General features: G+C 42.5%; 2 protein-coding genes across 2 annotated transcripts in view; one reads left to right on the forward strand and one right to left on the reverse strand.

Moving 5' to 3' along the window:
• The window catches only part of gmeb1 (glucocorticoid modulatory element binding protein 1), a 48,828-nt gene that overhangs the window by 9,127 nt on the left and 12,326 nt on the right, over nucleotides 1–27,375 (forward strand). The gene's annotated exons all lie outside the window — the stretch shown is intronic.
• On the reverse strand, nucleotides 1,540–26,124 carry LOC102696119 (discoidin, CUB and LCCL domain-containing protein 1). Its single transcript, XM_015348854.2, has 15 exons — nucleotides 25,884–26,124; nucleotides 17,615–17,836; nucleotides 15,907–16,044; nucleotides 12,143–12,194; nucleotides 11,818–11,890; nucleotides 11,054–11,187; nucleotides 10,903–10,940; nucleotides 10,262–10,447; nucleotides 8,946–9,067; nucleotides 8,148–8,307; nucleotides 7,075–7,167; nucleotides 6,308–6,401; nucleotides 6,130–6,167; nucleotides 5,408–5,539; nucleotides 1,540–3,286 (listed from the first exon to the last, which is right to left on the reverse strand). Exons 1-15 carry the CDS (start codon nucleotides 25,981–25,983, stop codon nucleotides 2,823–2,825), a joined length of 2,046 nt encoding a protein of 681 aa, XP_015204340.2. The 5' UTR covers nucleotides 25,984–26,124; the 3' UTR covers nucleotides 1,540–2,822.

Raw genomic sequence — 27,375 nt, forward strand, 5'->3', positions numbered from 1 at the left:
AGCAGGGGGCGCTCACCCTGCGGTCCATGTGGGTCCTAATGCCCCAGTATAGTTACGGAGACACTATACTGTAAACGGTGCCGTCCTTTGAATGAGACATAAAACCGAGGTCCTGACTTTCTGTGCTCGTTAAAAATCCCAGGGCATTTCTCGAAAAGAGTAGGGATGTAACCCTGGCGTACTGGCCAAATTTCCCATTGGCCCTTACCAATCCTGGCCTCCTAATAATCCCCCTCTATGAATTGGCTTCATTACTCTGCTCTCCTCCCCACTGAGAGCTGTTGTGTGGTGAGTGTTCTGGCGCACTATGGCTGCCGTCGCATCATCCAGGTGGGGCTGCACACTGGTGGTGGTGGAGGGGAGTCCCCATTACCTGTAAAGCGCCTTTAGTGGAGTGTCCAGAAAAGTGCTATATAAGTGTAAGCGATTATTATTATTATTAATTGCTGGTAATGAAATGTCTTTTCTACGAGCTCACTGGGTGGGGCTAAAAAAGTTACAAAATAAAGTTAAATCCTAATCGTGCAATAGAAATTGAATAAGATAAACTCAATATAAACAGAACTGCTATATGTCCAGGGTGTATGCAATACTTTATGTCCAAGTAGTGCAGTATGCCAAATACAATAAAAACTGTATGTCCATGTCCATGGTTTCCTGAAGAAACTGCAGCTTAGCTATTTAGCAGTCTTATTGCCAGGAGGTAGAAGCTGGGATGACTGGGGTCCCCAGGAATGGACCTGGACGTCCTAAGACATCTAGCTGAGTAGATATCCTGGATGTTTGGTAGCTCTCAGTCGGTGATGAGCTGTGCTGACTTCTCCACCCTCTGCAGTACTTTGCCGATTTTTAATGATATTTTCTTACGAATCATACTGCTTCCAACAAAGTGTTATTTCTCATGATTACTAAGGGATGTGTAAAATTTAGCCTCCCAAAATATCCCCCTCAAAAGCACCGTGTCATTTTTAGCATGGGATTTCAATAACAAACAGCGTCGCTACCGCCATCCTGAAATTTCTGCTGTGGACGGATATGAAAGACTACAAAACCTGAAGTTGTTTCTGGCAGTGTTCAATGAGTCCAAATTCAGACTTGTCCTTTTCTGTTTTCTCCTTTTCTTTTCCTTCTGCAGAATGGAATCTGCCCAAGGTGCTACTAAACCTTATTAGCTGTTATCCATGTTTTCATATCTGGACAGTGCGTTTTAGAGACTAGTTAAGATCTGTTTCTCTGGGGTTACTATTAAATGTACGAAAGGTATGGCCACAGCAAACAAATTAAAGAGTGCCTCTGGGCTCTGGAGATGAATGCAACAAGTTTTATAATAATCTCATCACTTTGTTGAAGCACAGAGCAAACTCTTAGTCATATATAACTCCACAGAACATGCACAAAAAGAGTGGGGAAATTAGGTGTGTTGAGGGTTACATCATCTTAAAAATAGCTTCACACACTGAGTCATTTATTTTTAATAAGAACAGAAAATTGTTTTCAAAACCATATTTTTGTTTAAAAAAAGATCAAACAATCTCACAATTTGCTCGTAAGTCATTGAGATTTATTTTTTATATTTCATTTTTTTTTTCTGCAAGGCCAGAAAGTGCACACTCTTGCCCGTGTGTCCAATTCAAGTGTAAATGTTGTAAGTGCAGTGTGCAGTGAGATTAAAAAAAAAAACACATTTTATTGCAGCTCAGCCTCAATCTTTCCCTTCATTTTGTACTGTGTTCAATAATATTCGAGATAAAAAAAAGTTTCAAAATGGGATTGCAGTAATCTCTCATACCTGGGATTGATGCTCAAAAAAATATAAATGAAAGTTTATGGTGTTTAAAATGGGCACATATGAAATGTGATTTGGATATCTGAAGCACTTCATTATACTTTTGTTGAGTAATTCCTAGCACTTGTGCTGTACGACCCATATTGCCCAAGATCTTATGAAATGTGTTCCATAGAGGCTCCCCAAAGTTCAATCTGCAAAGAACCAGACCAGCCTGCAGGCCTGACAGGCCAGTGTGCATGGTTTTGTTTTTGGCTTTTCTGACATGCTTCGGTACAACATTGGTACCGTTTCATGGAAATGCTTGGCACAGACCTTCTCCACTCCAATCCTTGAGGCTCCACAACATCGACTGGCTGTACTTAACAAGCAAGTGCAAATTCAAAGACACCTTTGTGAACTACTGGAATCCTCCTCTTCCAGTCTGGACCTGTCTGCTCTCAATTGTATTCTAGGTGTTCTCTACTGCCACAAAGCTGGGGATTAAATGAGAACATTATTGTGGTGATCCACGAATTACAAAAGCTTAACATGGCCTTATTATGGCACAAAACTGTAATACAAAAACTCTTGTATGCTTTTTGAAAACCCTGACACTTAACTGAACAAGGCATTTGTTCAATGTTTATGATGAACAAGTATCTTTTAACCAATGGCCATGATGTGCCATTATAGTCAAATGGTTGCTTAATACAAATTTCATTGTGTGCCTCCTTTCACAGATACTGTACACCGGAGTTATTGAACTCCTGTCTGTGATTGGTGATCAAAGGGAGTCTTATAGTGGATCCTTAAAATAAAGTATAACAGTAACATATTGTGTGACTGTGGCCTACTAAAGGGACCTTCACTGCTCTCTGATTGAGTCAGTGTATTCATGTTATCAGTATCGGTGAGGATACTCGCTGCACCTCTCTTATCAATTCCTTCCAGATCACAGGAGTGGCAGTAAGTGATCAGCAAGGCTGTGGTATTACAGCACATTTGAAGGTACAGCACATCAAGCCAGATTGGTCCATTACTCAACGTGCTGTCATCACAATGGCTCGTGATACATGTGGCCATGGGAGTCGCTGGGCACATGGCACGCTGGTTGTGGCTCAGCATATACCACGCTGGCTTTACGTGGGCCATTGGCAGAGGTCTGGGGAGTGCAGTAGCCGCTATGTCCTTGCTGTGCTGGCCGGTCATACTGAGGCTCCATGGGAGAGTCATTGGACGGCTCTTGGCTCACGAAGGGCCTAGGAGCCTGTGCTGGGGGCACCACTCGGATCACACAGATGTTCTTCTTGGGGCCCGCGGCGAAAAGGTCTGCAGACTGCTCGCTGAAGGGGGTGGCATATTCAGGCTCGGGGGGCAGGGGCTCAGCGTATTCGTGGATTTTCCCCGGGACGTCGTAATGGTTCAGGATGAGTGGGATTGTGTAGCCCTCATCAGCCGCAGGACGGAAAGTGGAGCCCAGCTTCTGTCCTGCTGCTATGAGATCCGGCTCAGCATAATCTGGGGACAGAGGCATGGGGAAAAGAGAGGATGTGAGGACAGGAAGAGTACAACATGCTATAACTAATGGTCTGAGAGATGTGTTTCCTTTACAGTTCCATCAGAATAAAGACACATGTACATTTGTAAAAATCCTGACATAGACTAACTTAGGCAGTTGCAACTTTGAAAAGAAAACTTCCTTGTTGCCTTGTAATGGGGAAGGATCCAAATCCCACTGGAGGTCATTTTATCATAGATCATTGAAGCAGTGCGCTCTAGGGTTCATGCTGTGCTTGCTGTGCTCATATCAGCAGCTTGATAATGTAACTGGCACACAAGGCAGCTGAACTTGTACCTGGGCCTGCTGTCAGAGCCTTTGGAACTCAGGATAAATCATTTTAGAAGTATACCTGTCAATCCAGTTTATGGAATCATTTAGCTACACTGCTACCACTCTGGTATCTTGTTACCACTCTATATCTTGATATACTGTACACATATATATTTTATAGATGAGTATTTTGTACAGCTCAACATTTTTACTCAAGTAATGTTGGTGAAATACCCTTGAGCAAGGCATGACAGCAGCATCCCACCTGGGATTTGAACCCACAACCAACAGGTTACGACTCCACAACCCTTAACCCCCAACTGCTGTCAACCGAAGGTCATCCGATCTGAGAAGCTAAGTAAGGGTTGTCAGGAGGCAATATGCTGTAGGAGATGCCATCCTTCACACAGGATTTTCGACTTTGGTCCTGTTTGGTCATTAGAGATCTCATGGTTCTCACTGCTAGGAGGAATTGGGACATTCACCCTCATGTCCTGGCAAAATTCCACCCTTAGATAGAACAGTCAGGGCTGGCAAACATTCCCCTTTAATTCATGGCTGGAGTATTTTTTATTATTAATTCATTTTTCTTCTGCTTTTCAATTGATTGCTCTTAGTCAATCAAGCTTATTGACAAACACTTCTTCACATCTTAGTAAAACTACATTGAGCAGGTACAGCATGTGATGATAATTAAAATGGTAAGTCTGATAGCCCATCAGCTGATACATCACCAGACTCTATCTGCTTTGATCTCAAAGTGGTTTATGTTAAGCTTTTGGTGAACTACTGCAACTGTTCAATTGGAAACCAAAATACAGCACCTCTTCTTGCAGTATAACTGCCTGACAGGCAGCCCCTTATTCCCACTTTACCTAACAGGAAGCCTTAAAGGCTAAGTAATTTTACTTGCAGAGGCTGAGAGAGGGCCCCGATTGTTGTAGCTACTGACCTTCTGTCCTATTTATCATTGCGTCCCTTATTGAGGTCCGAGCCTCTCTCTATACAGCCAGTGTCTGGGGGGGAACACTGCGTGCCTCGTGTGTGTGTCCTTTATTGGGCTCTAATTAAAGGCCCCTTTCAGAGCAGCACTGGGTGAATAAAGAAATGTTTATGCTACTCCAGGGTAATTGACGGGGCTGGGAGAGAACAGGCAGCCCAGAGAAAAGCTGTTCACTTGTCAAACTTCGTTTTTGTCTCGTTCAATGTCCAGACCAGGGCTGGGAGACAGAGAGGTGCTTAGAGTCCAGTCCAGACTATACTGCACGACTTGGCTGCTTTCCCTTGTCTGTCTCTTTCCAGTCCTTACTTCAATAGGTCTAATGTACAGCAGGTCACCTTTTGTGACAAGAGCCCAGGTATTTAAGAAGTGACAGGAAATCCGTTGGGATTTAATCCCATAGACTGTCATTCATCAACAGATTGTCAGTAGTGGAACCAGTATTTAATGCCAAAACAACAAAGATCTACATCTGTGCTTGAGTACACATCTTCAGGAAGTATAGTATTCAGGGAGTAGTGTTATTAGCTATTCAGGTGACCTTAAATTATTGCTCATCGTGGCTAATATATCACAATTACCAACACCACATTCATTCAAAGGTTCCAACAGCATATACCCATCTTTCAGCATTGCAAAACACAGTTCTTTGAGGAAGAGCAAGCATTTTTTGCCCCTGAAATGACAGTAGGATATTTCATACTATACTGACAGGTGTACATGAACGTTTTAAAAGGTTCTTCTCACTAGATGATTGATGCCAACGGACAGCTGAGAGGCAATGGCAGCTCCTGAACTAATTCCTCACCTGTCAGAACAGCTTTGGCCAGGTCTTTGTTGGTGTCCCCCCTCTCCAGAGGGTACGCAATGAGCTCCGATTCAGATCGAGGCAGGTTACCGTGGAAGCAGTCTTGAGTCTTTCCCGCTGAACCTTGACAACCTGGAAAAGGAGATCACAGGAAGATGCAGCTTTGAAAAATAGTTCTTGCTGCCTTGGGGAGGGATCAAAATCCCACTGGAGCTTTTGACAGGATAATTAACACTCTTCTCACAGTAGCAAATAAAATAACATTTATTCACATGCCATTATGTTATTCACGCTGGGTTATTAACCCCAGTGTCCTGGCCAAATTTTCCATTGGCCTTTACCAATCATGGCCTCCTAATAATCCCCATCTCTGAATTGGCTTCATCACTCTGCTCTCCTCCCCACTGATAGCTGGTGTGTGGGGAGCGCACTGAGGCACTATGGCTGCAGTTGCATCATTCAGGTGGGGGTGCACACTGGTGGTGGTGGAGGGGAGTCCCTATTACCTTGGGAAGCGCTTTGAGTGTAAAGTCCAGAAAGTGTATAAGGAATTATTATTATTATTATTATCATCATCATCATCATCAGCAGCAGCAGCAGCAGCATCATCTTCATCATCATCGCTGGAAGAGCAGTGTCCTTTCCTTCTCTCAGAGGAAATGTAGGCCAGCAGCTCTCCCATGAAATGATTTTACAGGAAATCGATGAGAAAAACAGCCTACCTTTTACTAAGGAGCACTTCACTTCAGCAGCATTTTTTCTGGAAAAAAAAATTAAGAAATGGTTAACATGAGGAGTCCTGGCAAGCTGCACAGCTGCAGGTAATTGAATCCGTGCTGGTTTGAAGTCAGCTGGGAATGTGTTTGCCTGCAGGAATCAAGTCCCTTTCCTTTCCCTTACCTTCTCTTCCAGCAGATGCCCGCCAGCAGCAGACCCACACAGACTGCAAGAGCTACAGCTGCCCCCACCACCACTATCACGGGCCGACTGGACTCTGTGGGAATACTGGGATGTGAGACTGGCAGAGAGCAAACACCAGGCACAGCGCCCACTACGTGACACCTCAGTTGACACCACTCATTTTCCAGCGTGGGCGAGTTGCTGGCAAATCGAACACTCCACAGCAGAAAAAATCAACTGGGCAAACTTTTCCCCACAGTGGAACATCAGGCCCATGGTCTCAGAATACATGCACAGGATCTGATGTGGGTTCTGAGGTTTTTATTTCTATCAATACTGAAGGAAAAAAGCTGAAGTTACGCAACAGATGAGACTGTCACTATAGTTTTCTTTATAAATGTTATAAAATGTTTTTTATTTCTAAAACACTCCTTTATTTGTCATTCTGCGAGTACTTTCATATGAGCACGACAGTAAAAATAGGGTTTACCAGGGTTTATCTTTGCCTTTTAAAGATGCACAGAGGGGGAATGAATGTTTCTCTTTTCATGGAAGGTGGTGTCAAAATCTAAACAATTTTAAACCACATTCTCCTGGTTAAATCCAAAAATAGGACACGTTTAGGGGGCTGTTCAATCAAACCACAGCCGTCAAACTTCAGTTACTGGTTTTTCATCCTGTCCTTCAGCTCTTCTATTTGGTGACAACATGCGTCCATTCGTCTGGTCTGTGTATTGCACTCTGCTCCAGCAAGACTGGGCTCTGACCTGAGTTTGGAGTCTTCTTGATTAAGGGGCCCTTGGATGTGGTCACTTCCTGAGGTGACATTGCTGTGCTGGTCACTCCTGGGGGGCTGTAAGCTGTCCAGAGAAGAAAGTATGTTAACAAACTGCCCAACACACAACCGTGCTTCTCTAATTCACACAAGCACGTGGTTAAAAAAGTGAGTAAATGGTTAAAATTATTTTTTTCAATGATTTCCTGTTGGGTCTGACTCTAGTCAGCTCTGACTCAATGGGTCTAATGCACAGCAGGTTTAGTCAGATCCAACAGGAATTCATTGAAAAAAAGAATCACCATGTCCTCATTTCATACCTTCCCCTTTATCTAAAATAGTTAAGTTCATTTCTATGGCCGTATAACCATCTAAAGCGAAAGAACATTTAAGGGAAAACTGGGGGAAATTAAGCTTAAGAGGCCCTAAAAGGTTCCAATGGAGTTGTAAACATAGGACCCAAGGTGATTTTATACAACTTCCTGCTAAACTGCAAGTATTTTAACTCAAGAAAACTTTGTTTTCTTGCCTTGTTACTTACACAGCAGTTCTAATCCTTGTAAATTACTAATGACTGGAGTCTCTCATTATCGCTAATGAAGCAGACATACATGCCAAACATACACAGATAATTAGAATATCAAACGTCTAGGAATGCAAGAGTTTTATAGCTGTGGGTACTTCCAGTTCTTGTTTCCTGTTCTCTGTTTTCCACCAAAATGAAACTCGCCACAGCCTGAATGTAAAAACCAACAATTTGGGCACAGATTTAAAAGAAGATACCACTTAGTTCCTAAAAACAAGCAGTTTACATTGCAGGAACACACTTATGCAGTCAGTAAGAAGCTATTCTTTTAAGGGACGTTTTCTCAACCTTTTTAAACATGTCCACATAACAAATGTACTAAAACAAGCACATAAATGCTGTACAGTGCAGTACAAAGGTAAATATAAATATGCTCTAGACACACACACAGGGGACTGGCTGGAGCTAGATTCTGGAGTGGATTAAAGGATTGCGGAGGTGAGCATTCGCACATGGTGGCATCTCTCGGAGAGACTCACCGAAGGAGCGAGTCCGCAGCGCCGGGCACCCCAGCACACGCACCTGCAGGGCGGCCCTCCTGTGCCAGTCTCGAGGCCGGAGGAGAAGGTAGCGTGCCGCCACAGATGGGATGAGGCTGTTCTGCGTCTCGTGAATACTGTCCGAGTTCCCCTCGAACACCTGGCCGGGGCAGGGGGCAGGAAAGACAGCTTAGGGCAAGAAAGGGCAGTTCCGGTCCTTAAAAGCACATTTTGATTCAAAAGGAATAACGAACATGTTTCAGGCTGGGCTATGAAGAGGCCATTAAAGGCTTCTGTTATTGTAAATAAGGGGAACTGTGTGATGATGAATTAATTTTATAATTGGTGATGGGTGACAATTGCTGATTCCCACATGGGGTTTAATTAAGGGGTTTGTCTGATGCATAAAGCATGTGCGTGTTGATAGTGGTGGCTGGGTTGTTTGCAGAAGACTCATTGTACAGCTTCAGAGATTCTCTGCAGCTCAAGACCCCTTCACTGGACTGTACATCCTCGTGTGTTTTTGTATAATCCTGGGTTAGGGTCTGCCACAGAAGAAAAACAAAAGGGATATTCAACCTGCAGTTCTGGGAGTTTGCTCCATTGACTTTGATCTTATCTGTAATTGATAACAGATCAATATAGCAATTAAAGTGGTGGTTGCACCCAGGTGCTGCAGGTGAGTAGATTGAAGAGGAAGCATGGAAAAGAACCCCTACATTCAAGGAAAGAGTAATGCATCAGGGGGTTTACCGTAGTAGCAGAACCGGGAGATGCCACACTCTCAGCCCATCTTACCCTCTCTTCCTTACTGCCCACTGTCTTATACACTTTCCAGTGCTTGCGGTCTCTGCTGTAGTGGACAGTATAAGACTTCACATAGAAATCATTCCGGTCTTCTGAGCCCTTAGTGATGATACCTAGAAAAAAACTGAACCACCATTAGTACTGTCTTAAGAGCAGTTTTATTTGTACATTTTCAGCTTCGTCTATGAAATTTCAGCTTTTCATTTCATTCTGTAACACTATTCAGACATTTTGTGTTGGAGGCATGATGATTTACTTTCAGACCCGACAGGGTTCACTGTTTGTATTATTACTGCAAACAAACTTCCTAAGAAAGTGCTTGTAATTAAAAGGTCACGATGACTTTTCACACATGCTGCTTAATTTCGTAGTCCGTCCAGAAGCCTGGGGGCTTCTCCATTTAAAGTGATAACTATTGATTAATTAGCAGTTTTAATTTGTGCCTGCATGAGAGTTTGAATTAATTATCAAATGAAAACTTGCTTGAATGACTTCATTTGATCACAGAGGGAGGAACTGACTTGTTTAGCATTTAAAAAAAAGGGGGCTAAAAATTATACATTTAAAAAAATAGTAAGGTCTTAATGCACAATAGCTGTGATATCTGTAAAAGGTGAAGGACATACCTTTTAATTTAGAAAGTGCTCACATGTATTAAACAGTTGAAAATATCAAAATAAACAAATTATCACAGTCCATCTAGATTAAAAGGCAAGTTGTTTATTTGTTTCTTATTCTGAGTGCAGGAAAAATTTAAACTTGAAATCAAAGCACGTCATATCCATGCATACCCTAACCTGCCAAAATATTATGAATCCCCACCAAATAATGAGTATGGTCCCTGTGAGCAGCAGGGGCAGTTTGAACAGAAAGGGACATGTTTTATACCAGGTTAAGGAATACTTTCAGCCCAGTTCCATCCCACTTTTCAAGAATCACCTTCTGTTGAGGATATATGGAACTGAACTGCATTTTCCAGCTTTTCCACCAGTTTTCTACGGGAATGATATGTCTCATAAGTCTGTTATTAATGTCTGTTTCATTCTCCTCAAGCCAATAATGTATTTGCAGCCAGTGGGAGAATCTATTCATTTGACTGGGACTTCCCAAATTTTAAGCCAGGTAGGGTTCAGGTGTCAATGATAAAGACTGTAGACTCGATTGCGTGCCTGCTTTTTAAGAGAAGTCCATTGGTTTTGGGCAGTGAACAGACAGATTAATAGAAGGATGACAATACCAGCAGATAAACAGACCAGACAAACAAATGCAACAAATGCACAGGAAAATGGGCAGATGGGCCTTCTGACCTGTGATGTTGCTCCTGTCTCTCAGGTCTAGTTCGAGCCATGGATCTGCAGAATCACTCTTAGGTGCCCAGATGCTACGAGTGCCCTTGTTTGCTGGGGACCACACAAAATGACGGCCCAGGCTGTCTACTTCCTCCCAGTAGGAGGAAGCATTAAAGAGGAACACATGTAGCTCATCCTGGCACTCTGCAGAGAGGAGGTAGGGATCACAGTCACAGTTAGAGCACACTTACACATACTGTATAATAATCAGCATGCAGTGAGTATTCCGGTACTGACAATTTTGTGGAATTGCGTGATTCATTCTGAGGAATGTTCTCATATACTGACACCCGCGCACAATGCTAATGTAATGGTCTCTACACAAGAGTGGGCATTAATAAAAGGACACAGACCCCAGAATAAGCAACCATGCTTGATGTTCACAGCACTTTATTCAGACACTGATTTCCCACTGATGTCCCATGAGGGCACTTGACAAAAATCAGTTTATCACAGGAATCCACAAATCTCAAATGCTGTATCGACTGTAAGAAATAATAGCCGTATTTGCAGAGTTATGGCCCTCATTTTGGACAGGTCAGTGTTAACAGTCAAGCTCTCTTTCTTGTGAGGTCTTGAAACAGCCCCTTCAGCCTTACCTCTGCTAAAGACGAGCCTCTTCTCAGAGAGTGAGCCCCTGTCAAGAGAAAGAAGCACCAGGGGTGTAACATTACTTATGATTTGCACAATTTCAGCGTCAATATGGAACAAGCACCTGCAGACTTGCAAAAGCCTGAAAATTGAACTCACGTTTTGGAAAGAACCCCGTTGGCAGAACTAGACTCGTACAGCGTTATGCTCTTCTCTCGGGACACAGTGATGGGACCCCCCAGCGAGTCGGAGATCACCCCCGCATGGACAGCAGCCTTGCAGAGTACAGAGGTCTGAGACAGAGACACGGGGGGTACCAGTGTCAGGGCACCTCTTCAGGTTTGACACACTGCGTCTATCTGCTGGACTGGGACAGATGTCATGAATTTGAACCTATGTATTTCGTAGAAAGTTAAAGTTTGAATTCCCATCTGTCCCCTGTGCAAACACTATTCCACAGAGCATGTAACTCCACTTTCTCCAGTCTACCCAGCTGTAAAAAGAGGTATTGGCATTTCTAGGGGTATATAAGAACTGACTATCATTCCATCTCCTAATCCTGAACTACTCAGCTTAAACATTACAGAAGCCAGGGTTAGGTCTGTCCTGATGAGCCTGTGGGCTAGAGTATGGGATTCTTATTAGTTTCCCATGAATGGAAAAGGTTGGTAACACAACACCTTATTGCTGCATATCAAGCCAGTTATTGAAGGCTGTTAGGGAACTGGGACACTGAGTGATACCCCCCAAAGAAACACTGGACTGTTTTTTTTGGACTTTAAGGAGAAGTTGACAAGCTTCCCAGTTATTTCTTGTATTACTAGCCGAGTATATTGTCTTGCATGTTCTGCCTCTGCGTCTCTTCCTGATCTCACTAGGTAGCTATGGGGAGGTTTGAATGGAAACAGAACTGATGGACTCACGTCTCTGTAGCCCTGGACAGCTTGGCCCCAAATGTCCCCACTCACATCCCGGCAGCCCACAGGGCAGAATGCGCTGGAAAACAGCAAGCAACCAGAGATCAGCAACATTCACAGCCTCTCTACTTCAGGCAAAATCAGACTACCATTCCAAAGGGCCCAACACCACCCATAGCTGGGTCCCCAACAATCCACTGGATCCCCAAGAAACAAGGAGGGCATTGCAACAGAAGCACACCAGTATCTTGACAGCATTTTCCATGAAATTTGAGGAAAAACAGCAGTCGATATGTTTGGTGCTATGTAGAATAAAGTAATCTCCACTCACCTGACCTGCGGTGTGCTTAGATGGGTTCCTCTCTCCATGCAGGAGATGAGGTCTGTAACCAAGCAAAGAGTGTTGGGTCAGTAAGCGAGCAGCTAGTTCAACTGGAAAAAGGAAAATGGTGGATACGTTTTTTCACATGGAAACGTCTGTACTCAAAACAAAGCTCAACCTTTTTTGAACCATGAAGTGGAAAGATGAGGATCACTTGACTCCCAGGTGCCTCTTTCAGCTGGTGAACCTTATTGAAAGGAGAAGGTAGGTGATGTGCCATTAAGGATAGTAGAGCAGTTTTATTTATAAAAGGAACAGCTAGGGGCCAGGACTATGAAAATGTTACTTGCTGAAACATTCTTAGAGGATTATTTTTTATAAAACTTTTTGGATGAACCTTCAAAATATTGGCAGTAAGAGGATATGGGGATTGATCTGTCCCGTGACGTATCAGGTCTCGGCTCCCTTCCCCCTTCTCCTGCCCCCTCCATCCCAGAGCTGCTATCCATACAGGGATGACTCACAACCCCTACCACAACCACAACTCTCCCCATGGGCCCACAGACAGACGGAGACAATGTGCAGACTGACACACCGCCCCACAATTATCAAACCTCTTGGCTTCCAAGGCCTTCCCTGATTTTAGCTCAACAGGAAAAGTCTGTGACAATTATTACAGTGCGCTTTGTCAGACAAAACCTCATCAGCAAAGCTGCACGCCAAGTGAATACCCACTTGACTAAGCTTTGAATCATTTGTTATGTTTATATTTTCTAATTTATAGACTGAACACATGTAGGAATGTTTATAGACTATAAATTAGTCTATACATTTGTCTACTTGCATTGGTGACTACAGTCTCCTAGTCTGATCACACACAGTTGGTCGAACTGTTAATGGAGGTCAGGGTTCAGATCTGGTCATAGCGGAAAAAGAGCTTAACCGTTGTGGGAGTTTATCTTGGCCCCTGAGTTTGAAACCTCTCAGTAAAGTATTTGGATGGTGCAACATTAATTCTTCTAACCGTGCCATCCCCTTTCATTTTATGAACCCCAAGTGAATCCACAGGTCAAACAACATGCCTAGAAAAACACACACATTACTTTTCTCTACACATGAAAGACATGAATTAAGACATAACCGCAGATGTTCCTGACTTCTCCTTCCCTGCTGTCCCGCAGTTGCTGTGTGGATACTTGTGTGTGGTCAGGCAATAGTTAACCTGCTGTTCCTCAGCCAACAAAGTGCACATAGCTTTCCACCCACACAGTCTGGGATAGAGGCCTGGGGCCTCTCTGCATTCAGAGCAAGGAAGGCAGCCGGCATCCCAGATCTCTGTACAAACATCTCCACAGCTAGTTCAGCTAGCTCGGGTGATATGTGGGGGTTCCAAAAACTCCTTTTCCAAACCTTTATACTATAGAAAACAAAACCAAGAATACACCCTGGCTTTTTCGAAAAGGCCAGACAGCATTCCATCGGAATGTAATACGCTATACTGATGTTTTCTTGTATTTATTAATTGTAATGAAAACTTTCTATGATTATATGTGTTTCTTAAATTAAGACGCAGCATTATGGTTGTTGCTAACAGATATTGCTTAGCATTATTGCTTGGTATTCAGCAATAGGTTTTCACAAGGAGACAGGGATTTAAGCAATGAAGAAAAGACATTTGTATATATATGTGTGATGTGATTTCTCTAAAACAGCTCAAAGAAGAACACTAATAAAATGAAAATCAAAACTAAATAAAAGCAAGATGAATTTAAAAGCCATATGCAATTACCCAATGTATGTTATTTGTCGTCATCAGCTTTTAAATGGTGTTTTGGAAATGTTAGAAGCCAAATACCTGCACATAACCATATTCCACTACAGTTATATTAAATAGATACTATTTGATACTAGTAGGGACATGCATTTGCAGTTTGTGTCATTTTGAATCCAAGATTTATGATTCAATTCAATTATTTTTTTAAAACGAAATTAAAAATGCTTTAATGAAAGGAAAGGTATTTTTCTTTAACGGCGCCTCTATCCTTTGATATAGCAATGCAACAGCTTTCTGACAAATCAGCCTATAAACAGACGAAAACAAAACACACCTTGACCGAAAGCAGAAGGAGCAACAATACTAATTATCATGACACTCTCTCTCTCTTTCTCTCCCTGTCGCTGTCTCCCTGGCTTCCTCCAGGCCCACAGTAAACAGGCAGACAGGACACAGCTGAGGACCTGCCCAGCATTCTTCTATCCGGATACCCTTGTGCACATGTGGAAAAATGCTTTTCATTCCAGAACATGGTTAAACACAATGTTGCCAATTGCACTGAACATCGTTTTCAGATACAGGCATGTGGCATCTTTCATACAAACACCAGCTGGACGTTGGCCCCACAGTTTGTCTGTCAATGGGAGAAGAGTCATGCAGTGTGCTCAAAGCGTATGGCTTTGCAGACATGCGTACGGAGGGACACTCCCTAACAACTGGAGATTCGCAGGGAAAACATACTTGTGTTTCCCAGAACTGGCCACATACAGAGTGAATATAGTTTGTTAAAGCTTCCTAATCCTTCTCAAGATACAGTTCACAAGAATACAGAGAAATAGTTAATTAATTCTACTCTCTCCTACACCCACTTCTTGAGCTATTACACCCACATTTACTGGAGCTATTTGCACCGGTCCTGCTGTGATGATGTCATCATAATAGCTGTTTACCCACATGTATGCACTGCACAGCACATTGCAGGTTATAAGTAACATATGTGGTAAGCAAAAAAAAACCCAAGACAAACAGCAATAAAAATAAGTGGAATCAAAGAGGTAATTACTGAGGGGTGAGGGTTTTACAGTTCATCTTGTCCAAAAGCCAGAAAACAACTGCTTTGAAAAGGCACAGTACATATACACTATGACATCATGGTCTGAAGATAGGAGAGGTGCAAAGTTCTGCACTGTGCAGGTTTGCTTTTGCAGTGCTTGTTGGTAGAACAGCAGCAACACTGTGAGACAAGATAATTCAGCTCTCCTCGCCAACATGGTTGTCTTTCTTTAAGGTGGTAAGCTACATCCCTTACTAGTTAAGGTAGCTTGCCCAGTCCAGACAAACAGCCATATCACGCTGCAACTCACAACTGGCAAACCACTGAAACTCAGCAGGTGTGAGCCTGGTCAGTACCTGGGTAGGAGAGCTCCTGGGAAAAACTGAAGTTGTTGCTGGAAGTGGTGTTAGTGGGACTAGTAAGGAGCATGGTCTGTGTGGGTCCTAACGCCCACCGTGTAGTGACGGGGACACTATACTGTAAAAAGGCACTGTCCTTTGGATGAGACATAAAATCGAAGGTCCTGACTCTCCGTGGTCATTACAAATCCCAGGGTGTTTCTTGAAAAGTGTGGGGGTGTTACCCAAGCGTCCTGGCCAAATTTCCCACTGACCAATCATGACCTCCTAATAATCTCCTTCTCTGAACTGGCTTCATCACTCTGCTCTTCTCCCCACTGGAACTGGTGTGTGGGGAGCGCACTGGCACACTATGGCTGCTGTTGCATCATCCAGGTGGGGGTAAAAGTGGTGGTGTAAAAGTGCTATATAAGTGTAAGGAATAATTCTTACTCACTTCACACACTGTGGACCCCCAGCCCCTAGTCAGAGTGGGTGGGGTGCCCCGAGTTTGACCCTGCAACATCTCCAAGGTGCAGTTTTTTGGCACCTTTGTAATCTAAAAGTGAATCTCCACCCCTCAAGAGAGACCAAGAGATTCAGATACCTGGCTGCTGGTCAGTGGCGTAGGACAGCACAAATCCTCGACCGGAGCGATGGATCCCGGAGATGAACCGCACTGTCGCCTCACTGGAGTTCAGAACCAGCTTCTTCTCCATCATGTGCATCGTCCCACACAGTGGCCCTGAACGAGGACAGGCACAGGGGCTCAGTTTCTGGATCACAAACACCAAGAGTGATTCTGCAGCACCGTTTGCACTGGGTAGGGCATAACATAAATAAAGAGACTGGTGCGGTAGTGCATGAAATCTGCAAATAAACTGCAGGGGTGTTTGTAGTGAGCTAGACAGGGTACATATAGTATGTGTCAGAATTAAAGAACATACTATACACAGTATATTGGTTTATGGGAATGAATATGTGTGTGTTCTTTCAATGTTATTTATAAGATATATCTTTTCTATAACCCCGTAAGAAGGCTGATCACTAAAGGGTTAATAAATATAATTCCAATAAATTTGTCATAAAATCTCTTTTTACTTTATTGATTCTGGATTGATTCTAGAAAACAGTAGTTTAAAATGGCAGACTTACATTTCGGATGCAAGGCGACAACAGAAATAATCTGCTGCCATACATACTGGAGTCTGAGGCATGTAGGAGCGCGGAGATGAATGGGAACACAATACCAGGAAAATCATATTTCCCCAATCGGTTTCCTGGAACTGTGTTCCCATCAGCTTTTTCGTTTCTTTTCACCTCAAACCACTGTATGTTCCTTTCTGTCTGGAAAGCCACAAGGTGGGCTGCATTCTGTATCATTTGCCGTCGTTCTCTCTTCATTGTGAACTACTCTTATCAAAACAAATTTGGTCTTTTCAAAACACAAATTCCAGATATGGAAAGAGGTATAACAGCCCTCCTCTGTCCTCATGCATACTGAACACTTAGTCCCGCAGGAAACCGGGGGATGTTCCTACAGTAAATGCTGCACCCCCACAGTGCGATTGGGATTAAACCTATGTGGTCACCTTATTTGACCCTGTCAAACAATTGGAACATTTTGCAAATGTGTGTGGCTGAGGTTAAAGAGTGGGAAACTGAGGTCAGTCTGAGTGTCTGGGAATCAGGGAGGCAGCGTGGGATAGAGGTTTCACGAGAGGATCCCGGGAGAAAGGCAGCAAGCTCATAATCCATCTGTAAAAAATGTGTGCAGGAAATATTTGATGAGGCAAGCCTGTTCGGAATGTCCCTCTGATTGGCACAGCGCGCAGGATCTCAGACACTGCCACAAGTGGCTGTGGTGACAGTCATGCTCCATCTACCGCAGGAGTCATTACAGCAGAGAGCAGCAACGCCCAGCACCACTGAAGACTTCAAGACCTCAGCTGCTCAGCTAATCTGCTTCTTCCCCATTAGTGAGAAGTAAGAATTCAAAATGTTTTTTTTTCCTGCTACCTCTCAATGTAGTTTGATACAAGTGCGAGGTATCCTGCAAAAGGGAAACAGTTATTTTAATTGAATTTGCTACCAATCTGGGTATAACCTGTAGATACACAACTTCAAATTGAAATGCACTACCCCGTTCTGAACGATCAGGATGCTGACAACAGGTAGAGTTTATATCATCCCTGCTTACACTTGGGTCATTTCAGTATGGCACTGTCCTCATACGACAAAACCCTTGACTAAACATTTTGATCGGATTGCTGCAGGGCGAACGGCGGCGGACGGCAGGGCACAGCGCCCCTTACCCAGGCTGGGCGCCCCGTTGGAGGGGGTGATGGTGAGAGAGCCAGCGCTGCAGTTGGGGGAGTATTCTAGGTCAAAGTCCCCGAACACCAGGCGCAGCGTCCTCCCCTGTGCTGCCTGCAGACGCCACACGCACTGTGTCCCATTGGGGTAGGTGCCTGGGAAGTTTCGCGAAGCCAAGGTGCCACTCTGAGTGCCAAGCACCGTGTGCCCACAGCCATCGCCTGCAGAGGGAGGAAATGGCAGCTTACATGAAGAATTTCTTTGCATTGCCTTCCTTTACATTGCTCCGGTCTTCATTTTCCTATTCCATTTTTCTTTCCACTGTCATTCTTCTTCTACCATCTCATTCTCCCATTCGAATGAACTTATTGGCTGTAGCAAGTTCACTCCCACTGTGAGAGGAAGAGGGAAACTGGAGAATGATTCAAACTTTACAGAGGAAGGCACCCGAAGTCAGAATCAGACCAAGGACCCTACAGTTGAGAGGCAGCAGAGCCATTTGCCCTGCCACCATGCTGCTCTATTTCAATAACCATTCCATTTCAAGGTCACTGAGACACAGCTATCAGTCAGAACTTTTCCCAACTATAATATTTTTAGACAAAATATTTATGCCCAATTACTAATTTTTTTGAACCGGCTCATTTATTCGGGAACAAGAAATTATTTTCTGCTTCTATAAACCCCAGGTGTCTAGCTCAGTCGCACATATTTAATCAAAGAAGCCAAACTGAACCCTGTAGACTGCACTACTGAACTCATATACACTCTCCAAAAAAACTGGGGATGTTTTTTTGCGGGAGAGACAGCTGGTACTGCTTACTAATCACGCTGAGTTAAAAATAATGAATCACACTGCTAGCTATATTAACTAATTCTTTTCAGGGTGGCCAAGATACCCGTGTATTAAAAGATCTGGTTAGGTGAGTAATGCTGTATTGCAGGGAAATTTCTGAAACGATTATAAAATTACTGTTTATCCCAGTAGTCTGAGATCATAACCTCATTATGAAAAAACAACAAATAATAAGCTCTCCATCCCATTCTTATTTACTTACATATGTGCTGACAATATGGAATTGCTTCTGGCAATTTCACCGTTTGTACTTGAAATAAGTGCTTGATATGATTTCCTGTGCAGTTTATTCTGGATTCTTATTAGCTGTTCATCAACCTTGACTGAAAAATGGCTAATATGAGACTTAAGTCAGCATTCCTGTTTTCAAAGCAGAGTCTTTTTAATTTATCGAAAAGCCACTGCACACACTGCAGACAAACATTCCCACACTTATTATCTGTATTTGGACAAAAACACAGAACCCAGCAAACACCATGCTGTCCTAAAGCAGTCTGCTAATATCTTACAATTACACCTAATCTCTTCCTGGGTGTAACCCACAGTATCTGGCAATCTATCATATTAACAAGGGCCCTCGTGACCTGGTTGCAAACTTTATCCAAGACCAAACAAACATAGTCACAATGGGTTATAGTTATGGTACGGGGCTGTCATACTCCTGGAGTCTGAAGAGTGTTTCGTTGGATGTTCAATCTCAGGAGCTGCTGTTGCACGGCAACCCAGGAGTCCAAAATCACTCCAGCTTTACCCCATCTATTAACCATTCTTACTCCCTGTAAGAAAAGCTTGGATTTGAACCCGCAATCACCGGAAAAAAGGTTGGATGTACTATCAAATATTTGGCAAATATTAGAATGAATGGGGTCCTTACTATGGAAAAATAAAAATAAAGTTAAGTATTGCATAATGACGTGGTCAGGGTTCAATGGTTTTTGCAGGTGTCTTGTAAGTAAGACCAAGCCAGAGAGTTACAAAACTGGAGCAGATTTTATTTTTGTCTAATAGCCGTGTTGGGATCTCCCTCAGGCTATATAAAGAGGTGCTGCCCTCCCCTTGCGGTTTTAAATAAAGGTGTTGTGAAGCATTTAATAAGTAAAAACTAAGCTGAGTCAGTTCTGTTCTGAGAAAACCCCTTAGCACGCTCAACCTAAATTGTACGTCCCGTCCTGCTGCGGTGGTTTTCAAAACGCTCCTTGTTGCCACCCAGAAGCCATCCATCAACCACTTCCCTCTGTTCAACTCATTAGAAATGCCAGAGCATGCCATCGCTACCTCCAGGTGCATCTAGCGCTTCAGCAAAGTTCCCAAGGTGCTTTACAAGAACAACACACTAGCCATGACTGCCAACTGTCATATACTAGGGCTCTACTGGCAGGGCAAACACCATTCTCAAAAATGGTCTTTATGAGTATACAGCAGTTCATAAATGGGTAGAGCAGGGCTCTAACTGCTGTGTAGCCCACTGTACACTCCAGGATTAATCTTTGGTTTAGCATAGAATTGTATATCCAACATAATAGAGGGCAGGGACAATACAGGGAACTAGTGTTCATGTTGACGCGTAGAAACTTGAGATTAGTCTGGGAGGCCTGTTTATAAAATAAGGGCATTATTGAATTTCAGTATCCAGGGAAGAGCTACACTCAGATTAATGTCTGGACTACAGAGCAATAAAACATTGGAAAGTATTTCAAAGAAACGTCTTTTTACAACAGAAAACAAAGAAAGGGGCAAGACTCTGAGCAGTCTTCACTTGATCAGACTCTTAGGGACCTGAACTTGAAGGGAAGGGGGGCAATTAAAATTCCAAAGGGAAATCCCAGGGAAGGCGTGAGGAAGGAGTCAAGATTTCATCTCTCCTCGTATAGCGGGTTGTAAAATATAGCCATTTTGCTACAGCCATGTCACCCTTTTACGGTGCTCTTCTTCATATTGTGTGAGTAATCTTCCACACCACTTCACAGACCATTACCTTCACCAGAGTCTAGTCAGATTAACAAGCGTGTTTTCTCCAGGGACACACGAGTGTATGGGAACAGACTGGTTGCGTTTTCCTGTATAATTGCTTGGACAGGCCTTTCTGCACTAGGAGTGTAATTTGTTCCAGCATGCACAGATGCCATGTGCTCAGCAAACAGGTCTGAGTTTGGGAGTCCGCGAGAGGTGGCTAACTGAACCTGGACATTTCCTAGAATCAATGTGACAGCAGGAAGGCTCTGGCTGCATGTTGGCCGTCACTGATCAAATAAAATACAAGATAAATCTTAGAGTATCTGTACTCCAGTGTGGCATTTGCTGGTCTTTTCTTTACTTCCAAATGAAACTTACCAAAAAGTCAACCAAATTACATTTCACTAGGGACATCGACATCAAAGAATTGAATGCTTTGTGAATGTCTGGAATATTTGGTGTGGTAGGTTTAGCCCCTTCATTATTGGGTAGCCTAGTGGCCATAGATTAAGAAGGCTCGAACCCAATTCAGGTACAGATGGGGTGGAGGACTGATGCTTGAGACGAATGTGTGTGTGTGTGACTTGTCATTGTTATTCTTCTTGAACTTCAGTTAGTAACTTCCACTTAGTCAGAAACAACACTTTAAAAATCATTTAATTTCTCAATTCTGTGTTTTTGTAGTCAGCTGCCAAACCCTTAATCCTTGTACTGAATGGTGGGAATCACCCTTTTTATATATTTCAAAAAGGTAGAGCAGGACTTCAGCCACGGAGGATGTATAAGCGAGTCTTCACAAGCTTTTGTCTTTCCCTGACAGGATGGGAGACTGTTTCCTTTCAGTGAAGGATAAGTTCACATCAATCACATTGCTCTAATGCATACTTATGAAGCCAGCTTCCGTAGTTTATGTCTGTGCAGTAATTTCCTTTTATATCATTACATGCTTGTTCCATTCTTTATTTTATCATTCTGTAGGTTTGTGAGAATTTCTTTCTACTTAGCCGACACTGCACCATACTAGCAAACTATGCCATCACAAAAAAGATTCCAAACACTGTGTACGTGGATGTTTGGGATGAAGAGTATATGACAAAAAATAGTATCAAACTAGGACGAGAATTCCATTAAATATAAGATAGGCACAAACAAGATGCATGTCAAAACATAACTTCCTGTCATTGAATTTTGTGGAATCTGGAACACTTACCATGACAAAGCGCACGCAAGGAAAAAATCCTGAGGATTTTTTTCATCAAACAAATCAAAAAGGACGTGTGCAAAGAGGATAAACAAAGCCCATTTAAAGGATTCTAAATTAACGTTTGAAAAGACGAAAGAATACTTATGAACTTAAAGGTTTGACTTTTGTGGTCATCTTCTGCATCATTACAGAAAAATGAACACAGCTGGGCTGGCTGCACAAACACATTCAAAGTTCATTTCTGGTGGTGAGGCTGAGCGCATTTTTTCTGGACTAACTCCGTCTGTGAATGTGCCCACTGTGATTCACGACACTGTCTCCTGAGTGTTCTGGCCTGTTGCTCAACGCAATGTAAACATGTTGAGTTCCTGAGCAACCCCATTGTTGCTGCTGTTCCCATTTTTCTGCATGTGCCCAGAACACTGCAGACCAGGCCACTGCACGTTTGTCAGTGGGCTAATTTGCTCATATTCCAACAGTTAACAGAATAACGGGACGTCATTGTGACACCTCTGAGGAGAGATTCTACACTCCCAGTCCTGCACTGGGGCACAACCCTATGCAGAAGCAGTTAAACCACTCTACAACTGAAAGGTGGAAGGAGTTGCAGATTAAGATGAAATTAAGTTTATAATGGGTTCAGTTAAGTCATTGCCTTGGACAGAATGAAAACCAGGAGAAATGGTAAAACGCCAGGGGGGAATATGGACTCGATTCCAACTTGCAGCCTCTGGCACAGCATGCGACTCATTTTATAGGTCTCCTTTGATCATCAACAACCTAATACTAGGATCCAACTGAGCAAATTATCATTTCATTACAGGACCTTATACCTTAGACTGAACTGAATGGCAAAGCTCCTCTAGTCTTTGAGGATGGGTGCTGTATCTTTGATGTACAGTACTTCAATGCCACAATATCTGTATATTCCAAATAAAGGTTTTACCTTTACTATATAATCCAATTCAGGAAAAAAATTGTTTTCAATTTACCTCATACTCGTGCTCTTGCACTTTTAATGATTATATACAGTATATAAGGAATGCTGTGGTGTCTCAAAAGCCACATCCTTAGTTGGGTGTCCCCATCTTAAAGTATTGAAGCCTTGACTGAGAGGCCCACACTCAGATCTCCTTTGGTGCTCATCACTAGCCTGGTGTCTCAGCTCCTTCACCTGCAGAACAGTCTCTTAAAGCAGTTTAATGTTGGTTGTAAAAACATACCTCTATCATGCACCCCACTGCAGTGATGGCCTAGAGTGGTCTTCAAGTGCCAGACTCCTTTTTATTTTATATCTACTGGCTTCAGTAAAACCTCATTTCTAAAGGATGTGGAACAAATAATAGTTCTAAGCAGCTCAAAGACTCTGTAACACTCTAAACCATAAAAAGGCCATGATCATTCCATGTTTTTTTTCATCTCGGGTTTTTCCATCACTGGTGTTCTTGTGAGAGATGGCTAAAGGGACATGTTCTTTTCCAGTGCTATCTGGAGCCATCCAACACTCATGACAACCATCCCATAGTGATTCAGGGAAACCAGACAACTCCTGCATCCTGAGGGAAAATACAGCTCACATGCATCAAGAGAAGTGACAAGACATCTGTGGGGGGAGAAGGAATGTGGATTCCTCCAGGTACAGTAACTTTACTTGTGCACTTCACTGTTGCATGCTGTTAATGAGGACTCTTCTGTTCACAGCTGGCATCGGTGCAACACACAGTCACCACTCACGTCCAAGACCCCACTTCCTGCTCACGGTCTGTGTCCAACAGCCCAGTCCGACATTTTCTGCAATATTTACTACTGTTGAAAATATGCTTCTTGAAATGATGGAAAAGAACTAGTGCTGTAGCTCATTTTAGGGGGACATGCAGTACGTTGAAAAGTTACATAGTGACTCTGAACTCTTAGCCCAAATTTTCAGAATGAGTCAGAATGACTGGAAATGTACTGTATAAAGATCTAGACAGCTATGGAGTGCGTCATGTGTGTGTCCGGTGTAGGGGGTTGGTGGTGATGGAAGGAGACGTACATTTATGTGTTTGACACTGAGGAAACCAGACTTGGTCAACTTCCAGTTTTAGATTAGAGGTGAACTGCAGTTTCAATTTCTCAGACTGGTTATTAATTGCAAGTTACAAAATAACTTATTTAATGGCATCGCAAAATTTTACAAATTCTGAATTAAACACAAACTTGTGAACTCCTGGTCTGGCTACAGGCAAGAGCAAGAATATAATGTGAACTGTATGAATTGCATGAAGCAGCCCTTCCTGCTCACTAGTCACTGTAATGACTAATGTAATGTGATGTACCAGTGAAGAAGTTCAGGTTGTGCACCTGACATTTCACTGCATAAGTGTTCCTAGTGATCTGCACCCAGAGGTAACAAGTGAGTAGCATTTGTCGGCAAAACTGTCTTGAGGTTGAGAGCAATATTGTTATATGGATTAAAAGAGATGTATTCACAAGCCAGCGTGTTTACAGTGTAATAAGTCTGCTTCACCTCACCGGAAGTTTAATCATTCAATACCATTTCTTTTAACAGGCCAAAACAACCAATGAATGTTAAGGTAAAACAACCGATTACTATAAAAGCACCTATATTACAATAAGGTAACTGTCTAATCAAACTTGTTTTTTTTAACATGCGAGCTGACTAATTTTGCTCACATCAAATTTGGCACAACAGATTTTGTGGGTGCACTTAGCACCCAATTCTTTTTGAATGTATTAGTCACACAAGGTCCTATCCATAATTTCTGCGAGATTTTACAGTCAGAGCTCAGCCACAACTGTACTGAAAGCATGAAAATCATTCTTAATTTCTACAACCACTCTCTTGCGTAGTAAAGGAAACGCATCATAAAAATAATAGTTTTAAGGGTTTTCCCCCATAAATTACTTAAGGTGAAAAAATGAAAGGACTACAAATGTTGACGGAATAAAAAAACGAATCCCCAAAAATTATGCAATGCATTATGATGAGGTGTATGAACAATGATCTAATATATACAGAATGCGCGATTCATAATTGCTGCATACAATAGATCGAGTCCTACAAATGCGCCATATATCCAGTTCAACCTATATTAAATATTAGTATTTTTGTTTCGTAATTATAACCTGATATATTTGATTAACATTGCACCGAACGATGTGTTAAGGAGTGAATTGTGCATCACTTCAAATCAATACGCGCGTATCTTTGTCGTTTTTAGAAGATCTTACAAAATCTAGTGATATTCCTTGTCAAAACCAGAGAATTCCAAGCGGCGTGTTGTGAAGCACTAGAATAGTTATTTGGCTACACTCTTGCGCGTCCTACTGCTTTTTCGTTTTGCATTTTTATTTCTTTTTGCAGCTCGTATTCTTAGCAAAACAGCGATACGACATTATATTGCTCTTAGCCCTTGATGGCAGTAACTGTAACTGTTTTGATTGACAAAGCTTTATGTTAATTGGCAATACTAATCAGTTTATGTACTGGTGAAACAATATTCAACTGCTCTGCATCGTCTCCGATGCTCAGAAGAAGTCATTGATATATATTGTTTGTATGAGCCAGGTAGGCCATTACAAATCCCTACAGAATAATTAATAAAGCAATCAATGGGGAAAAAAACAAAAGCGCTAGGAGAACCATTCGCGATCTACAGACATTCTTGGTGGTGAACTGTACTGTACAGTATGTACTGTTGTTCATCCTTTCCAAACTACAATTTAGATTCCTCCCCAGAGTGCACGCAGTGCGGGCAGGTGTATTTGTCCTCACCTCAGCGACGCATGATAATTTACAGCTCAGATAAACACTGTGCTTCTGCAGAATATCAAACTCGTGGTGCTTATTTTACTCCCTTTACTAATTCTCCTGAACAGTGAGAACCGTCTGTAAAATTATTCTCGGACAGCGAAAGGGCTGTTGTCGCTTTGCTATTTTAACACAGTTTTTCTTATTTTTTTGTACTTGGACGCAATGAAAATTGTCTGAACAGTATAGACTACAACAGAAATCATATGTTAGTGTCGAACAAACCCAGTATCCGAGAAGCAGTTATTCATTAACAGTACAGTTTAACTGCACTTCCCACAGAGCTGACCCCGACAGGATAAAACACGGTACTTTCAGGGTTTGAAAGACGCTTCGGGAGAAAGGAAGAAAAATAAATGCCTGGTTTAGTCTTGACCTGTTTGCTGACCATTTGAATGTAAAAATCGAGTGATAGGAACGTCAAAAAAAAAAACGACTTACCTTCTTGCCCGTGAATTCCCTGAGTTTCAACAAATAAAATCAGCAAAAATCCGGTTACAAAATCGACAGTGTCCAAAACGCTTCCAGGTGTCGCATACATGGTGTAGATGAGCTATCTCCAACACCGCGACCCCTGCAAATCAGCCATCAGTTACAGTTTATTCTTTAATACAAGCCAGGTTGCAACTTTACTTGACACAAATCAAACAACCGAGGCGCTGACTACTTTCCATTGGCCGAGCGCGCAGCTAGCGCTCCGGGATTGGCTGGGGACGACGCCAGTCAGGCAGCCCAGTTCCAAGAACCCTTGTCCAAATAAGGTCGAGCCTCTGCGGGAATTTTGCTGTGTTACAAATTATTCCCCCGTTTTTTTTAGTGACATCATGGATAATTAGTCTCCGAGGGATGCGGGGGCAGCATGCGTTTAGAAAACAGTCATTGCTGAGCAGATCCTCAAGCCCCCCTCTCTCCCTCCCTGGACTCTTGAGAACAGTTTGATCAGAAATCTAGACAAACACTTGTTGCTCACTCTGTGAAAATTATCGCTCTTATCCTGCAGTGTAATGTATTGCTTCTCAATGAACTTCACTATCCCGGCTTAGCGGTTGCTTTTCTTTAACATTTTATGGTAGAATCGAGTTTATTGGGTGATTTAACTACATAACACCGTGACTTAATTAACGTAGATACATAATAGAAATATGAACAATTGTGTTTTCTTCTTTTTTCAGCATGGAATAAACCTATTACTTGTTCCTTTACAGCCTACGCATGCTGACGCAGCTACCCAACTGAACTAATACAAATATTATTCCTAAAGCTCGACAGCCTCTTGTACGCTCACATTCCGAAGACCTGCTTTCTTCTGAATTTGAATGCAAATAATATTATTGTTCATCTTCTGTTGCCAGTAGTGAATAACTGCCCTGCTGTACTGTAGATAGGACTGTCTTCTTTCTGTAAATAGCCCACACGCTAGAGCTAAGACCTCTGTGTCAGAGGTCAGACAAGTGCTGTGAGCCGGCCCCTTTATCAATGCGGCTAGCGGATAAAAATTGTCCCTCAAAAGCTGGAATAATGGTTGAAAGTTTGTATAATTTGGACGCATGCAAAATCGATGTGCACCTATAATAGGAGGAATTTTGTTAAACTGATAGCAAAACTAATAATACAATCTTGTCATTCTGGGTCCATACCACTTTTTGTCTGAACAGTTTTGGCCCGTAATAAACTGGCTGAACTTACCAGTTCTAACACTGTAATGATACGAATTAATGACAGGTGTACGCCTCTCACGGATACTCCACGGTTGTAAAATTGAGTGCTCACGGTGTCTTAAATGAGTAAATTACAAATAGTATTACTTCCATTTAATAAATCTGTGTTAAACATTGATGAGGGTGCAACTATTTGTAGTCACAGGAAGGCGTTCTTTGTGTGTAGATTGTTCTGCATGCCTGAATGAACACGGTTCTATCAGGATAAAGTGCTA

Source organism: Lepisosteus oculatus, chromosome 11, assembly GCF_040954835.1.
Source record: "Lepisosteus oculatus isolate fLepOcu1 chromosome 11, fLepOcu1.hap2, whole genome shotgun sequence".
NCBI classification, from domain to species: domain Eukaryota; kingdom Metazoa; phylum Chordata; class Actinopteri; order Semionotiformes; family Lepisosteidae; genus Lepisosteus; species Lepisosteus oculatus.